Genomic DNA, 18,061 nt, shown 5'->3' with positions numbered 1-18,061 from the left:
TTATAAATTATAGTTTGTTTATTTCACTAGTGATGAAGCTAATTCGAGAATATGCTGAGGTTGGGTTGTTGGACAAGTAATGTAATTGGTCCATTATGACTGTATGCCTGTCCACAGTGTTTCCCTGACTTAAAACTGAGTGTTAATTTTATATTTGTAAAGGTCTAGCTAAAGCACATTCTATAAATTGTATAGCAATATATCTGTCAATTCCTGTTGTCTCACAGTACACACTTTCTCATTTTAACCATCCTTTGAGTATTTGAAGAGACACTCCTCTTAGCTGTATCCTTTCATGCTTTCCAGTCAGGGGTATGTTCCATTTTTCTTTGCAAACACACACACTCAGCCAACAGCCTTTCCTTTCACGGTGTAATCTCGAGGATGCCTTTCTAAAATATCGAACCCCTAAAGGCATAGTTAACTCAGAAGAAGTCTGCTGATGGTTTAATAAGAAAGATAATGAGAGGGTGAGAGTATGAGGACGTCCTGCGTTGCCATGTAAATGCTTTGCTGATGTGGAAATGAGAATTTCACTGTATTGCATTCATTGGTTGCTGTGTGTATGTGCGTTGGATTCGTTGGATTATTGCCTCAGCCTGTCATTAACCCCTCAGTATGTGATAATAGGCCCTGACAAATGGCAGGTTGGCATGAGCACATATAATGATGATACTGTATCTACATGCTGCATGCACTCATAATGGTTGGAGCCTTTCTGTGCATTCCATTTTTACCATTAACACATGGGGGTAAGAAAAACAGATGGAAAGACATGGAAATAGTGCTGTTACATCAGACATGAGAACCCGCAGAGGCTCCATCTGATACCCTACCTTCTGTCGAATCTGCTCTTCCATCTTGATGGGGGAGCCGAACTCAGCGACCTGACGGACGCCCTCGCTGGCGTAGCCCCCATACTCCCACAGCACGTAGCTTCTGGAGTGAGACGCACCAATCAGGGCCGACCAGTGGTTGGCTCGTCCTGGAAGACATTTGGGATATTTGAGTCAGAAGGGAGTGAATATCAGCTGATTGAATACGTAGATAGCTGGGTGCCTGAAGACTGTTTATCATATTTTCAAAGAAATATGATAAACTGTTCTTTTCAGTTGGTTGGTCATCCTTTGCAACTAGTGGAGACAAGCAGAAGTCACTGCGCCTGAGCCAAGCCCAAAGGAAGTGAGCCGGACATTGAAGCAAATTTCTACAGTGGCCAAACAGTGGTTCTACAACTTCTGTGTCAGCCACTTGATGTCATTGGGCCAATAAGGGAAAGAGACATCAGTAAAACAGCAACAAAAAAAATCTGAGCAAAATCAACTACCCTATGGAAAACAAAAATAGTCATTTTTTTCTTTATCATTAAGTAAAATGCACTAACAGCCGAATCCATAGTGATTTCCCCTCTTTAGCTTTAGCTTTAATTTTAGATCTTACTCACAACAAGAAACCCAATATGCCTCTTTTGGTATAATTGTTTGGTTTTAAGGTTTTTACCTTAAAGAACTCATTATACCCTTCTGTCCTACTAGGGCATTGCGTTCCAAGAATGCAGGGTTGTTGGTTGTTCCTAGAGTCTCTAAAAGTACAATGGGAGCCAGTGCCTTTTCTTATCAAGCTCCACATTTGTGGAATCAGCTTCCAGCAGACACCCTATCCGTTTTTAAGAGTGCGCTTAAGACCTTCCTTTTTGATAAAGCTTATAGTTAGGGATGATTAGATTCAGCCCCTAGTTTTGCTGCTATAGGCTTAGTTTGTCGGGGGACATCTTACTTCTTCCTTCTCTCTGTCTGTACCTGTGTACTCTCATGTTCCGAATAACCCAGCTTCCCCAAATTTCTTTCTTTTTGGTGTCTATCTATGCCGGGATCCTGAGTCATGGAGGATCCTGTCGCTGCGGTCCTGTGTCCTGGATCACGAGCCCTGGATCTTGAGTCGTGGCTGTGCCTGTTGCTGTGGTCTTGGATCACAAGTCCTGGATGGATATCCTCGTGGATTCATCTTCTTAATATAGACACATGCATTTCCAAACATTTGGACTACCTATGTTCCAAATGTATTATCTTTTCAATTTACACACGGCATCTATTGCACGTCTGTCCGTCCTGGGAGAAGGATCCCTCCTCTGTTGCTCTCCCTGAAGTTTCTCCCATTTTTCCCTTTAAACTGTGGGTTTTCTCTGGAAGTTTTTCCTTGTACGATGTGAGGGTCTAAGGACAGAGGGTGTCGTATTGTCATACTGATATTCTGTAAAAACTCTGAAGTCCACTGAGACAAATGTAACATTTGTGATATTGGGCTATATAAATAAACATTGATTGATTGATTGATTGATTGATTTTCAAACAAAACCCATCTTATAATTCTGATTGCTGTGTCCTGACTCTTTTTTGACTATGGTTTGAACTTACTTGGGTAGTCTTTGGGATGTACTTTCTCTGACCAGTTGCCGAAGAAGGTCAGTCTGTACTTGGCTGTTCCACAGGCGCAGCATTCTATAGCCGGAGTTTCTGTGGCCTCACCGAACACACGCTCTACAGGGAGACAAGATAGGACAACACACTCATATTAACAGCAGACAAGATGCACAAGGCAAAATAATGACAGTAAACACAGTTCAGGGGCAGACAGACAAACAAAGACCAGCCAGAGCAAGCTTTGACACTAATGCGTACCTGCATACATTACCTGATAAATGACTTCATTTTGGACCCAGGGAGAATGTCACCAAATTACCTCCTCTGAATAAACTTCTATTTAAATAACACATTAGCCTTGGCGCAGTCTCATAAATATTCAAAAATTGGCCTGGCCCGATGTTTTTGAAAGATAGGTCAAGGAGAGTGCTTGAATATTTATGAGTCCCCAAATTATAAAAAAAGAAATCCACACTTAAGTTATGGCAGGATGAGTCAAACATTGGAGGCGCCTCACTTGACAGCAAATTGAAATGGAGAGGCTTTATCGGCTTGCATAATAGCCCGGAAAATTAGATTTCTGCAAGGAGAGGAAGATTTTATTAAAGTGAGATTCCCCTGAGATAAAGTTTGGACAAACACTTTGTCTGGGATTTGTTTTTTACTGTACAATAAATGTGTGCATCAGAGCTAAAATGGTCTGTCTCAGAAGTGTTTCGTTTAGCAGCAGACAGCTTTCCAAATCTGGCGTGACATCACAGGTAACATGAAAGCTATGTTGCTGCTCTGTGGTGAATTACAGAGGAATATTTAACATCCAAATGGACTCCCATGAGATCCATTATCCGTTGTCCTCACAGTTTTTCTCGTCTCATATTTTTTTTAACACGGTATAAAAGACTGGGAGCTGTTTTGTTCCGAAATAGGGAAAAAAAGGGGATGAAACAAGGGGATAATGGAACCATAATGGGCGGTCAAAGATGAAAAGATAAGCAGCCATCATGGAAGAATGGGGACATGATGGGCAGCTGTCATTACCTTTCTCACACAGTGGGATCGTGAGAGAGCCTTCATCCTGGAAATAAATGACTTTCTTCTGGACAATACTGGCCCTGGAGAGACATAGAGAGATGTAGTGGGTGAGGGGAAGGGGAAGGAGAATGAAGAGAAAATGATGAGTTGGGTAGTAATAGGGGTGCAAAAAGTGCATTAGATGGATAATACTGTTGTTTTTTTCAATATCTGATCCATATAACCCGCGTCAACATGGGAAGGTAATGGGTTCCCTGATGTTTCGTAGAGTACACATCTTTTCACAGAAACACAATGTATTTATTTTCCTTCGTGAAACACCACACTGCTGCTGTATGAAATGTAACAGAGCAATCATGCCCACAGACACGGAGAAAGAAAGAGCCAGAATTACAGTCGGGAGTTATAGATCCGTAGACAGCGAGCAGACCACAGTTCTAACTTATGAGCTAATATCAGCTGGAAATGAAACTTTCCCAAGGATGATGTTTTCCCAAAAGGAGTTTTTCTTCAGTAAAAATGAAATGCATTTCTGTTATTGCACATATGGAGCCATGAAACTTTGTGTGATGCCACTATTATGGAGTTTGGAGATGGTGGAGAAAGTATAAAAAGTGTCAGAGGAACAATAAGGCCTTGCAACGCTTTTACTATACGTTTTACGTTCTATTGCAATAGAGTTGCATTTACTCCCAGCACTCCTACATTCCCTTTGAACAGTTCTGTAAGTTTGCACCTACCTTTTTCTCAGATTAAATATTCATTTAGTGGGAATGCTGTTAACAACATTCCAACTGTTCTTCTACGCACAAAAAGTTTATTATTCCTCCGGCTTATTTTGCCGCGCTTCTTCTCCCGCATTGAACATTGCAGAAACTCCGTTCAAACATCAAAACGCTCAGCTCGGTCGGGAATCGATGGCTATTACTTTTCTCATTCATAACTTTCATAATTCCAGAGATACATCCCATAATTCATCACATTTTTAACATTTGAAATGTAACATTGCGCAGCTCGTTAAGGCAGAGTGCGTGATGTCAGAGTTAGAGTGGAGGACAGTTTGAAATTTGCCTTCATATATTTTTTTTAAACTGCCATAATTCCCAAACCCTACATTCCTGAGACATAATCTTTCATGACAAACGTAGGAAAACATCCCGTAGCTTGAAAAAGGACAAATAATTAAGCAAAATAATTAAACAAAATGCTTTTTGAGGGCATGAAGTGACAAAAACGTTCAACATTCCTCCATTAAAGCCCATTGTAATTTAAGGCTGATATTTCCTCACGGCAGGAGCCGCACACCTTTAGTTAAACTGCCAAAAAGGCCACATTAAACTACACAAAAAATTACACTTCAGATACTCAACTTCCTTGACATGCTTCAAGTTTTCAAATTTCACAGATATCTGTTACGGTTCTTCCACAAAACGCTCACTTGTAAGAGGTTCATCTCTCATTCAGAACAATGAAGCCTTTGAAGTTTAGGCACCTCAACTCAGCCTTTAGGCACCTCACCTCAACCTCAGTTAGCTCAACTATAAACACCTGTGCAATGGAACACGATGATGTCATCACTCCAACTGACATGCTCAGAGCAGCAGACTTCAGATAGCAGTGTGCAAACAGTCCAGCCGTGAAGACATCTACAGGACAGTTTTGAGATTTCTTCAAATGCCGTTGCCGTGGCAACACAATGCTCGCCTTGAAACACGGTTTTCCCATAACTTCAGTGAAAATACTCCAAACAGCCCAGAACTTCACAGGTTTGGTAACGATGCAGCCATCAACGCATCTAAGCGTAGTATGGGGTGTCATCAAATGCCGTTGCCATGGCGACGGACCACTCGCCATGAAACACTATGTGGCTGTAAGTCCCGTCGACACGGTCCAATCGTCCCCCAATCTTCACTTGTATATCAACGGTCCATGCCTCAACAGCTCTACGCCAAATCTGAGATCTCACCATATGCCGTTTCCATGGAAACGCATCCCTCGCCATAAAACATGATGTCGCTATAAGTCCAATGGACACGGTCCAATCGTGCCCCAATCTTCACTTGTATATCACCAGTCCATGTCTCAACAGCTCTACGCCAAATTTGAGATCTCACCATATGCCGTTTCCATGGAAACGCATCCCTCGCCATAAAACAGGATGTCGCTATAACTCCTATGCAAATGTTCAAAAAGTGCTCAAACTTCACAAGTGTGCTAAGAGTACAGCCGTGAAGACATCTACGGGACAGTTTTGAGATTTATTCAAATGCCGTTGCCATGGCAACACAATGCTCGCCTTGAAACACGGTTTTCTCATAACTTCAGTGAAAATACTCCAAACAGCCCAAAACTTCACAGGTTTGGTAACAATGCAGCCATCAACGCATCTAAGCGTATTATGAGGTGTCATCAAATGCCGTTGCCATGGCGACAGATCATTCGCCATCAAGTTAGTTCAGAAGTTTGCGGTTCAAATATTCTGCTGCTATTCCAAGCCTTTTCACTTTCTTTTCTTCTCTCATCACACATTCAAGCCCCCAGTGTTGTATGTATCATTTCAATCAAAATTATTCACTTTTTTTCTTACACATTACATTTCAACAGTTTAGCGTCATATGTTCAGCATAAAGCATTCCCACTAGCAATTTCTTCAGGAATTGCATTCTCTAGTTCTCTCTGTCATCAATTGTTGGATGACCTGAAAACTGTGTTTTAGCCCTTTAAAAATTACAAAACATGACAAAAAAAATGTAAATCCAAAAATTAAATCCATTTGACCATAATAAATCTGGGTGCTTTTTAATTGTTTTATTAATCAGGTTCTCCTTTTTAAACCTTCGACCCAACATTTTAAAAGAGTGTGCCCTGAGCACCCAAAGCTCATTAATACATGATTTCTACTTTGGCCAATAAATAATCATTAGAAATAATCTAATTTAAGAAAAACAAGTCATATCCCATGTTAGTGAGTGAGTTATCTCTCTTTTGGAAAACAGTACCAACTCACTTTCACCGTCTTTTGAAGTGATCTCTTTTGTTCCTCAACCCACATTGTTCTCTTGAAAGGTAGGCGCTAAAATTGCAATGTGTTGCTTTAATAGCTCCTCATTATTTCCAATTAGTGACACACCGTTGGACAGTTGTTCATATATGTTTATGTTCTGACATGACTTTGGAATATAAAACAAAATCACTGCACAGTTCTTTGTTTTGACACGTGGCTTAGTTCCCTGCAGTATGGTCCACCGAAAAGGAAAATGATTTGCCGAAGCTGATGTTGAAGCAGCAGTGCAAAGTCTCTTCACCTCAATAAGTGCAAGACAGTGCAATTAATAATTCAGCTCTACAACAACACAGAGAAAAACATATTACCAGGAGCAATTTACTGAGTCATTTATCAGAAATTCTCTGAATAAGATATCTTTTAGGAAACAGCTGAATAAATTGTATTAAGTCCCAGGGCCGGCCCTTGGCATAGGCAGTAATCTTATTATCTTATACTAACAGAACTATGCCTATATTGCGTACAGCACCTCCCCCCCCCCGCCCAAAAAAAATCAAGTTGAACTGCCCCAGTCCCAGTAAAAACCAGAGGTTTATGTGAAATAGTTATTTTTTGAAATAACGGCTTTAGTGGGCAATTATAGGTTTTAATTTTGTATTTGTGTTAAATTAAAATAAATCAAACTCCCCAAAAATGTATACAGCTTCTGTGTGCTTTTATCAACATTGGAATTTACTGTGTAAGCGGCCGGTGGGGGGAGAGCTTGAGTCCGAAGCAACTCCTGCCCCGCCTCCCTCCACGGTTCACGGTTCGGTTCTCCCCTCCCTCCTCTCCCCCGGACGGGGGAGACAGAGTCGGAGCAGGGTGCCAGCTTGGCGGCCGAACATGCTTTCCCCCTCTCCGTCACCACAGCGCGGCGGCGTCTGTTACGGAGACGGCCAGAAAAGTGCTACTGGACGCTCCAATCAGCCCGGACGGGCTGTTCGGACCCCAGTTCCACGCCATGGTGGAGTCCATGAAGACGGCCGCGGAACAGTTGGACGGCATTCGCCAGCATGTACAGCTGGCTCCAGTCGGCTGAGCTGCCACAGCGGCACCAACGCCCGCAGCAGCCGCGGCGTCCACGCCGGCCACAGGAGGCCGCAAGCGGAGAGACGCCCACAGCACCTGTCTCGGCGGCTGCAGGGGCTCCGTCCCACGTCTCCGCTCCCCCGCCACCCCAGAGACAGGGTCTCCCGGCGGTGAGTCAAAGGGGAGTGAGGCTCCCCCGCTCCTGGTCTTCTCCGCGAGAGCCTCCAAGGAAGCGGAGCCGGTAATTAAGCCGGCTGCCACTAATCTGTTGATTAAGTAGACAGCAGGGCTCCCTGCAGAAGCCTGCTGGTTTTAACCTATCGGTTAATAAACCTGCAGAGCTCGCGGCATTCCTCTGTCCGAGATACGCCTCCTACACACGGTCATAATAACCCATGAGCGTCGGTATAACAGCTCATGTGGACAGCACTGCAAACACCTCCACTCATCCCCTGAGCGTGTACACGCCTCATGATGACAGCCGGAGTGAAACGCAGCGTGTGGAGGTTTCCTCGCAGCCCTTTCGCCTCACGGGCAGCGGCGGTGAGGGCAATGGCGTGTCTCGTCACCATGACGACCATTACAGCACATCACAGAGAAGCCAGAACGGGGGAATGAGCAGTATTCCAGGCTGAGTGCCCCCAGCGGCAGCGCCCGCAGCGCCACGGCGCCAGGGCTCACTGCAGAAGCCTGCTGGTTTTAACCTATCGGTTAATTAACTGCAGAGCTCGCTAATTAAGCCGGCTGCCACTAATCTGTTAATAACCTGCAGAGCTCGCGGCATTCCTCTGTCCGAGATACGCCTCATACACGCGGTCATAATAAACCAATGAGCGCCGTTATAACGCCTCATGAGGGCAGTACTGCACACACCTCCATCCATCCCCTGAGCGTGTACGCTCCTCATGATGAGAGTCGGATTGAGACGCAGCGTGTGGAGGCCCCCGCGCAGCCCGTTCGGTCCAAGCCCACCTGGGGTCGCCTCACGCCCTGTGTAAACCAGCTGCCTATAACCTGTCGGTTAATAGCCAGCAGGGCTCGTTGCTAAAGCCTGATTTTAACCTGTCGGTTAATAAATTTCAGAGCGCGCTAATTAAGCCGGCTGCAACTAATTGGTTGATTAGTATACAGCAGGGCTCGCTGCAGAAGCCTGGGGTTAACCTGTTGGTTAATAAACTACAGAGCTCGCGGCATTCCTCTGTCCGAGATACGCCTCGTACACACGGCCTTAATAAATCCATGATCGCCGTTATAACGCCTCATGTGGGCAGCACTGCACACACCTCCATCCATCCCCTGAGCGTGTACGCGCCTCATGATGAGAGTCGGAGTGAAACGCAGAGTGTGGAGGCTTCCTAGCAGCCCTTTCGCCTCACAGTGGCGGCGAGGGCAATGGCATAACAGAGAAGCCAGAACGGGGGAATGAGCAGTATTCCAGGCTGAGTGCCCCCAGCGGAAGTGCCCGCAGCGCCACGGCGCCAGGGCTCGCCGCAAGAAGCCTGCTGGTTTTAACCTATCGGTTAATAACCTGCAGAGCTCGCTAATTAAGCCGGCTGCCACTAATCTGTTGATTAACTAGACAGCAGGGCTCGCTGTAGAAGCCTGCTTGTTTTAACCTTGGTTAATAACCTGCAGAGCTCGCGGCATTCCTCTGTCCGAGATACGCCTCCTACACACGGTCATAATAAACCCATGAGCGCCGTTATAACGCCTCGTGTGGACAGCACTGCACACACCTCCATCCATCCCCTGAGCGTGTACACGCCTCATGATGAGAGCCGGAGTGAAACGCAGCGTGTGGAGGCTCCCTGGCGTGGCTCGTTGCCATGACGACCACAGAGCATCTCGAGTGTTTCTCAGAGTGGCAGCGTGTGTGTCTGATGGACAGATGGATGAGCAGGCTGATCAGCAGAGGATACGTCCTGCGGTTCGCCTCTCTCCCCCCCCCCCATAGTTCAATGGGATACAGGAAACACTCGTGTCCTCCCAGAAGCTATGTCTTGCGCTACAATCCGAGCTGCTGGAACTCCTGTTGAAAGAGGATATTTCCAGGGTTCCTGAAAGGGAGGAAAATCAGGGGTTTTCACTCCCATTATTTTTCTAATCCCGAAAAAGACTGGGGGAATGAGACGTCCTCGATCTGTCAGTATTCCACATGCTGACGATCAAACAGGTGCTGGAATGTGTTCACCAGGACGACTGGTTCACTTCCACCTGAAGGATGCATACTTCCACGTACCCATCATCCCGAAACACAGGAAATTCCTGCGTTTTCCATTCAGGGAATATCACACCAGACAATCGTCTGCCGTTCGGATATTTCCTGGCTCCTCGCATTTTGTGTAGAGAAGGCTGGAGCCACTACACAGAGGAGGGATGAGAGTGTGGTTTTTCTCTGGACGACCTACTATTTGCTGGCTCGCTCCAGGGAGGAAGTCGCTTTACAGACGGTACATCTCGTATCGCATCTGTCAAAGCCTGGGTTACATAATAAATTGGAAGAAGAGCTGTCCTCGTCCCTCTCAGACAATCGTTTATCTGGGAGTGGAGTTAAACTCAGCCAGCATGAGAGCGCGACTCTCGCGGCAGCGAGGGGAGGAACTGACAGCTCTCCTCCGGCGTGTCACAACCCACACAGTCCTCTCCGTGACGCAGCTGCTCGGCGTTGGCGTCAGCTGGTCACGTGATGATCCCCTTGGGTCTCTTCCAACAGGGGGACACTCCAGAGGTGGTTCATTCGCTGCAGAAGCCTGCTGTTTTAACCTATTGGTTTATAAACTGCAGAGCTCGCTGCATTCCTCTGTCCCAGATATGCCTCCTACACACGATCATAATAACCCACGAGCACCGTTATAACGCCTCGTGTGGACAGCATGCACACACCTCTCATCCCCTAGGCGTGTACGCGCCTCATGATGAGAGACGGAGTGAAATGCAACGTGTGGAAACTCCCTCGCAGCCCTTTTGCCTCACGGGCAGCGGCGGCGATGGCGTGGCTCGTCACCATGACGACCATTACGGCACTTCACAGAGAAGCCTTTCTCCCCAGCAGTTCCATGGGATACAAGAAACAATCCTGTCATCCCAGGAACAGTGTCTGGCGCGGTTTTTACCCCCGCTATTTTTCTAAATCTCGGAAAATAATGGGGGAGTCGCCCCGTTGTACAATCAAACATGTGTTGATTTGCACAGACAACAGGCCACGGCTCTGGAAGCAGCCTACCTCAATTTCCAGGGGGGAGTACAATCTGCGCAGCTTCTGAACGCAGCCAGGCGGCTGCTGTTCTGGGCGCGCACACATGTTGCTCTTATCAGAGTAATGTATATTCCCGGCGAATTGAACCGAGGGGCTCGCAGAGCGCAGCAGCCGTGTTATGCGAGGAGTATACGAGACTCAGACCTGTGTCACGCGCACTGGCGCATCAGTGGGATTTGGCTTTGGTGTTACGCACACCAAGCAAAGCCCCATTTGAACCTTTAGACCAGGTTCCCCTTAAACTGTTATCAGCCAAAGTAATATTACTTTTGGCTCTATCAGCGAAAAGGGTGAGTGATTTGTCTGCTCTCTCTGTGGCTCCGTCATGCCTCCGGATCCAAGAAGATGGCAGTTCAGCTGTTTTACGCCTAACCCGGCTTTTATGCCAAAGGTCATCACAAGCTCTTTAGAGTCGAGAGTGATCACCTTGGATGGCTTCTTTCCCCCTCCTTACAGGTCGGAGGAAGAAGCCACGTCTCATCTCCTCTGTCCTGTGCGCGCGCTGTCCTGCTATGTGGCGCGCACGGCTGCCTTGCGCCATTCTCAGCGCCTGTTTGTGCATTATAGAGAGCGCTCGATCGGGCAACCTCTGTCTGCACAACGGCTGTCACACAGGTTGTGTGAGGCTGTGTCACAGGCATGTCTCCTCTGGGGTGGAGCCCCCGGAGAACATCAATGCGCACTCCACCAGAGGAATTTCCTCCTCCACGGCTTTGCACGGAGGATTGTGGAGTGGAAGATATTTGCACTGCTGCATCTTGGTCTTCCCCCTGTTCGTTTATTCATTTTTATTTGAGGGATGTCTCAGAGTGAGTGACGTCAGGGATCCAGCTGGGCGCTCTCCTACCTGTCTGACACGCAGAGAGCTGCTGTTCCCCCTCTATGATCGCTGGGAAAGGTGGGACCTTCGTCTCTACTTTCTCACAGCGGCCGGTATGTATTGTTCCCAGCCTTCACCCCGTCGGGAAGATAGGCATGTTTTGCTATGTTCCAGGGACGGTGATGCGCCATTACGCATGGCACAACAGGCATGGGGTGTTATTTAGCAGGTGTGTCTGTGCTTCTAGTGCCGGGCGGACCCAGTGGGGCGCAGACTACATCATGCTTCGCCCTTAACCCAATAACGATAGCCTTAGAGGGCAAAGCCATATACGAAATAGAACTGAGGTTACCTACTGTAACCCCAGCTTCTATGAGTAAATGGCGCAGCCCTCTAAGCGCTGGGCCCCACTGGCTCTACGAATAGCTGAAGAAAAGTTATTTGGTATGGGAGCAGATTGCCGGGCCTACTTCCTAAGTGTTTCAGTGCTGCGCGGGGGCGCAGGGGGATTAGCCAATAGCGATAGCCTAGAGGGCTGCGCCATTTACTCATAGAAGCTGGGGTTACAGTAGGTAACCTCAGTTTTTGCTTTTTTCTCCTGTCATGTTTTCCTCTGGGTTATTGTCTGGTCCTTTTCCCTGTGTTTTTCCTCTTGTCATTAGTTTCCCAGGTGTGTCTAATTTGTCTGATTATGTTCACCTTTGGCCCATGTGTTTTCTCCTCCCTCCTCACCTGTGTCTTGTTGTGTGATTAGTCTTGTGTGTATTTAAGTTCTGGGTTTTCTGTTTGTCTTTGTCGGTTCGTCTTGTGCCATGACTAGTTCTGCGGTGAGTGTTCTGTTTTGTCATTGTTTATATCATAGCCTTGAAATAAAGGAGTTTTTTCAGTTTATATCTACATTTGGGTCCTGCTTCCTTCACAAACCGTGACAGATGATGTCATGATTTTGACTTAGATCTGTTTGATCTGGACTTTTCCCTTCAATGTTTTCATGCCGAGTGGAAAGGAACTTCCTCTAGAAAGGACAAAGAGGCTATTCTCGAGAGAGCACAAATGGAGGTGGCCGAAATGCCTTGGTTGAGAAGTTTGTTGCCGGATTGGTTACAGCTGTTCACAAGTTGTCCTGAGGATTGGTCCGACGCTTGTAACCCTTTCCTTCCTCTACGGTCCTGTTTGAGGTCCACGGAGTCTCCAAAGAGCCTCTGGGAGACGCAGGGCCAGGATTCCGGCCCGTGCTCCAACAGCCATGATCCCGGTGTGGGATTCCCGGCCTGCTAGCCCCTGGCATGCTACCTCCCTGTCTCCCAATTCCCAACCTGGCACCATACGCCTCGGTGGGATACGTCTGAAGTCAACCCATGCTTCTGCCCCAGTTCCTGCTCCTGTTCAGGAGTCGTCTGATGGAACTCGTCTGGCTTATGGAGGTCCACGGAGTATTCAGGCGGCTGCGAAGAGAAGGAGTTGCAAGGCCAGGCTAGCAACAGGAGCCCCAGCAGCCATGGTTCCGGCTACAGAACCGGACCACACAGCTGCTGTGGCGCGGAGCGGAAGCCTGGACCCTGGCTGTGTAAGCCAGGTAATGGAGTATGGAAGCAAAGCTGCGTGGGCCGGTACTGGAGCATGGAGCCATGGCTGCTGAGGCCTGTACTGGGGCTGGAGCCATGGCTCCATGCTCCAGTACCGGCCCACGCAGCTTTGCTTCCATACTCCATTACCTGGCTTACACAGCCAGGGTCCAGGCTTCCGCTCCGCGCCCAGCAGCCATGGTTCCGGCTCCAGTGCCGGCCCCAGCAGCCATGCCCCCTGCTCCAGAACCGGACCGTACAGCCATGTTTCCGGCTCCAGAACCGGACCTTACAGCCATGTTTCCGGCTCCAGAACTGGATCTTACAACCATGTTTCCGGCTCCAGAACCGGACCATACAGCCATGGTTCCGGCCCCAGTACCAGCCATGTTTCCGGCTCCAGAACCGGACCTTACAGCCATCTTTCCGGCTCCAGAACCGGACCTTACAGCCATGTTTCCGGCTCCAGAACTGTATCTTACAACCATGTTTCCGGCTCCAGAACCGGCCCATACAGCCATGGTTCCGGCCCCAGTTCCAGCCATGGTTCCGGCTCAAGTACCGGCCCCAGCAGTCAGGGTCCCGACTTCGGCTCCTCGTCACCTGTTGACTCATCGGCCGACGCCAGCCCCCCGTGTCCTGTCGGCGTACCGGCCGACTCCAGCACCTCGTCTCCTGTTGGCTGTTCAGCCGATGCCAGCTCCCCGAGTCCTGTCGGCGTACCGACCGACACATGTTCCTTCTCAAGACCCATCTCAAGACCCCTCTCAAGTCCCCTCTCGAGTTCCCTCTCAAGTCACCTCTCAAGTCTCCTCTCGAGTTCCCTCTCAAGTCACCTCTCAAGTCTCCTCTCGAGTCACCTCTCGAGTTCCCTCTCAAGTCTCCTCTCGAGTCCCCTCGCTCGAGTCCCCTCTCGAGTCTCTTCTCGAGTTCCCTCTCTCGAGTCCCCTCTCAAGTTCCCTATCGAGTCCCCTCTCGAGTCACCTCTCGAGTCTCCGATCGAGTCCCCTCTCGAGTCACCTCTCGAGTCTCCGATCAAGTTCCCTCTCGAGATCCCTCTCAAGTCTCCGATCAAGTTCCCTCTCAAGCCCTCTCTCGAGTTCCCACTCAAGTCCCTACTCAAGTGCCATTGGAGAATCCGCTGGGGGTCCTGCCAACTCTATGTCCTGTGCCGTTGGAGGCCCCGCCGACTACTCTTCTGCCGGGGGTCCTGCCAACACTATGTCCTGTGCCGTTGGAGGCCCCGCCGACTACTCTTCTGCCGGGGGTCCTGCCAACCCTATGTCTTGTCCCGTTGGAGGTCCCGCAGACTGCTCTCCTGCCGGGGGTCCTGCCAACCCCATGTCCTGTGTCGTTGGAGGTCCCGCAGACTGCTCTTCTGCCGGGGGTCCTGCCAACCCCATGTCCTGAGCCGTTGGAGGTCCCGCAGACTGCTCTTCTGCCGGGGGTCTTGACAACCCCATGTCCTGTGCCGTTGGAGGTCCCGCAGACTACTCTTCTGCCGGGGGTCATGCCAACCCTATGTTCCGTGCTGTTGGAGGTTCCGCCGACTGCTCTCCTGCCAGGGGTCCTGCCGACCCTGTGTCCTCTTCTGTGGGGGATCTTGCCGACACTGGCTCCTGCCCGGCCTCCGGAGCTGTCCGGTCTTCGCCCTCGGGCCCGGTCCCCTGAGTTCGCCCGCTGTGGTCTTCACCCCTCCTCGAACTCTGCCTTGCCCCCGGGCCGTCCGCCCGAGACCCCCTCCTCGAACTCTGCCTTGCCCCCGGGCCGTCCGCCCGAGTTCCCCTTTTTGAACTCTGCCTTGCCCCCGGGCCGTCCGCCCAAGTTCCCCACCTTGGTCTCTGCCTTGACCCCGGGCCATCCGCCCGAGACCCGTCCTCCAGACCCCCTCCACCCACCCTGCTGGACTTTGTTTTTTTGGGACGTCTGGAATCCGTCCCTTGAGGGGGTGGTTATGTCACGATTCTCATGTTATGTCACGTTTATAGTTTTGTAGGTTTGGGTGTTTTTACTGTTTTCCCTGTCATGTTTTCCACTGCGTTATTGTCTGGTCCTTTTCCCTGTGTTTTTCCTCTTGTCATTAGTTTCCCTGCTGTGTCTAATTTGTCTGATTATGTTCACCTGTGGCCCATGTGTTTTCTCCTCCCTCCTCACCTGTGTCTTGTTGTGTTATTAGTCTTGTGTGTATTTAAGTTCTGGGTTTTCTGTTTGTCTTTGTCGGTTCGTCTTGTGCCATGACTAGTTCTGCGGTGAGTGTTCTGTTTTGTCATTGTTTATATCATAGCCTTGAAATAAAGGAGTTTTTTCATTTTAGATCTACATTTGGGTCCTGCTTCCTTCACAAACCGTGACACCTCAGCTCAGTGAGGTAAAGATTTTCATCTATTCTCTTATAGTATAAAATACTATATGACAGTAAAAAAAGTTGTTATTAATAAACAAGAATAGAGTTTGAAAGGGGAGTGATTTATAAAATATCCCTAAAGTAAATCTGCTTACAGTTCTGTTTCATATGGGTGTTGAGAGATGTATCCATAGATCTCCTAAAGTTGCTCTCAAAGTGCACCAGATTGATGCTTACAACTTCAATATTTAAAAAAAAGAATCTTCCCGTAGCATGCCCCCGGACCCCCCTAGAGGAGGTTAGGTCCTCCCCCACTTAAATCATGTTCAAATGGATAGGATACTAAATACATTTGCACACATCGTGTGTCCATATCTTTCTGTTTTGGTGGCCATGCACACCGTGCAAGTGCATACAAGCACGGGGGGGAGGGGGGGGGGGTGCCTGCTAAAATCTTGCCTAGGGCAGCAAATTGGTCAGGGCCGGCCCTGTTAAGTCCTATCCAATTTCGAAGGCTACTCAGACTGAAACAGGGCTTATATTATTAATACATTCAGCAGGATAATCTCCACCTATCACCGCCCTTTTTATATTTTTTGAAGTGTACATGCACTAGCCAGAAGTAAAAAGCTAACTTTAGCCTAAAAACCACTGCATGCCGGTTGCATGACTACACTTCAACACCACTAAGCTATAGGCGACTGATGTTCGCTGTGATGATGGGTAGTAGTCTCATAAAGTCACTTGTTAGCAACCGCCGTTTTATAACATATAGAATGGTAAACTGACTTTATTTGTTTTCTACTGTATCCGGTCTTTGCTACTTTAAGTCATCGTTCACCAATTCACACGGATCATTGCGCCACTTGCTCTAGGAAGCTAAGATACACACACGTTCAGACACCATCGGCCATGCCATCAGGAGAACCTCTTGCACCGTCAAATAGAATACATCAGGGGGATAATTATTACTGATGTATTTTATGTCGTAGGACAAAGCGTGAAAATCTGTCAAGCTTGTTTCAACCACAGACCTTATTTCAGGTATTTAACCAAAAAACATTAGAAATGGTTGACTTCAACACCAGGGAACCAGAAGTGCTACTTGGCTTTTAAACTCAATACTGCATCGCTCATGACTACTATATAACAGGAATGGGTACTGTTCCATATTGAAAACAGAAAAAGATACAAATACATAAATAAAAACATGACAGACAGTCAGGTGTTTGACAGGATCCCATGACAATTGTCTTAATAACAAATGTATGCACAGATTAGCAGACACTAACTATATGAGTCATAAAGGCTCCATGGCCTTTGCTACTTAAAAACACTAGCCAGACCTTTGCAGACCCTAACATTTCCAATAGAAAAAATAAACCAGATCATGTCGGCCTGATAGAATTAGAAGTAGAACTGAAAACAGAAATAGTTTTATATTACAGACTTTTAAACTGTGAACTATTAATATTGACTATGTTGTGTCCCATCAAAAATGTTTCATGTTTTTGTTTAATCATTTTTTTTCTTGTCTCCCACTTCCTGTCTTATTTTGGTACTCACCTTTTTTGTTTAATTCCAGGTCCCTTCACCCCCTATCCTTGTGTGTGTCTCCCGCTCTCATCAGCGTCAGCCCCGCCCCTGATTGTTTCCACCTGTGCCAGTTACCTTTTGTTTAAATTCCCCAGCCTTCCTTTGTCTTGTGTCAATTCGTCTTGTCCCGTCTCCATGTCAGTAGTCTGCGACGCATACCAGCAATTATTGATCTTATCTCAAGCCTGATTTATGCTCCTGATTTACTTTGTACGTTTTGTTCCTCATTTAGTGAGCGATTTTCTTTTGTGCCTTTTTGAGCCTTTTTTCACCTCGTTTAAGAGTGTCAATCTTTTTTTGTATTCCTATTTTGAAAATAAAGTATTTACTCATACTTGACCTCTGTCTCCAAGGTCGTGCATTTGAGTCCTTTACCTTGTGTATCCAAGCTTGTGACAGACTATTAGATTTGCAATGTTCTATTCAAGCAAAGTTGTTTGGACAGCAGACAGCTCTACTGTGAAAATTGCAACAACTAAGGAAGATCAAGTCTCACTTTTGGAATGCCTACAATTTTGTAGATTTGTGCTTTGGAAATGATGCCACCAAAAATATTCTTTATGTAATGGTATTATATGGTTGAAATATGTACCAGTTATACATTTTTACCAGCAGTCTTTGCGTGGCAGCAGCAGGGTCTTCAGAGAGTCTCCGAGATTCATAAAGGCGGGACATGAAAGTGAGCTGAACAACACAGAGCGTGGAGACAGAGGAGGGACTGGAGACATTAAGGAGGAGTTATCACTTATATTGCTCCTATAAATCTCACACAGACTGAACGCTGCAAAACACCCTGCAACATGGGTTGACTGCTTGGGCATGAAATTGAAAAACAAAAGTGAAGAATACAGACAAACTGTGTGTTTGCATCTTTTTCCAAGTTAGTTCTCAGTAAAAATGATGTAAACTGCATTTACTGTCTTTATTTATAAACAGTTTCTCAATAGATGTCC

The 18,061-nt window shown here is 47.4% G+C and overlaps 1 protein-coding gene across 2 annotated transcripts in view; it reads right to left on the bottom strand.

The window, feature by feature from the left end:
* LOC307040229 (spondin-1-like) overlaps nt 1–18,061 on the bottom strand; it is a 143,883-nt gene that overhangs the window by 77,439 nt on the left and 48,383 nt on the right. For both annotated transcript variants that reach the window (XM_079682867.1, XM_079682868.1), the window contains exons 4-6: nt 3,459–3,532; nt 2,415–2,537; nt 837–985 (exon numbers count right to left, since the gene is read on the bottom strand). In XM_079682867.1, the coding sequence (XP_079538993.1) occupies nt 837–985; nt 2,415–2,537; nt 3,459–3,532 (346 nt within the window). The remainder of the gene's footprint in view (nt 1–836; nt 986–2,414; nt 2,538–3,458; nt 3,533–18,061) is intronic.

This window comes from Notothenia rossii, assembly GCF_949606895.1.
Source record: "Notothenia rossii genome assembly, chromosome: 5".
In the NCBI taxonomy this organism is placed as follows: domain Eukaryota; kingdom Metazoa; phylum Chordata; class Actinopteri; order Perciformes; family Nototheniidae; genus Notothenia; species Notothenia rossii.
Note: the sequence above shows the minus strand (reverse complement) of the source record. Positions and strands in the feature narration are given on the sequence as shown.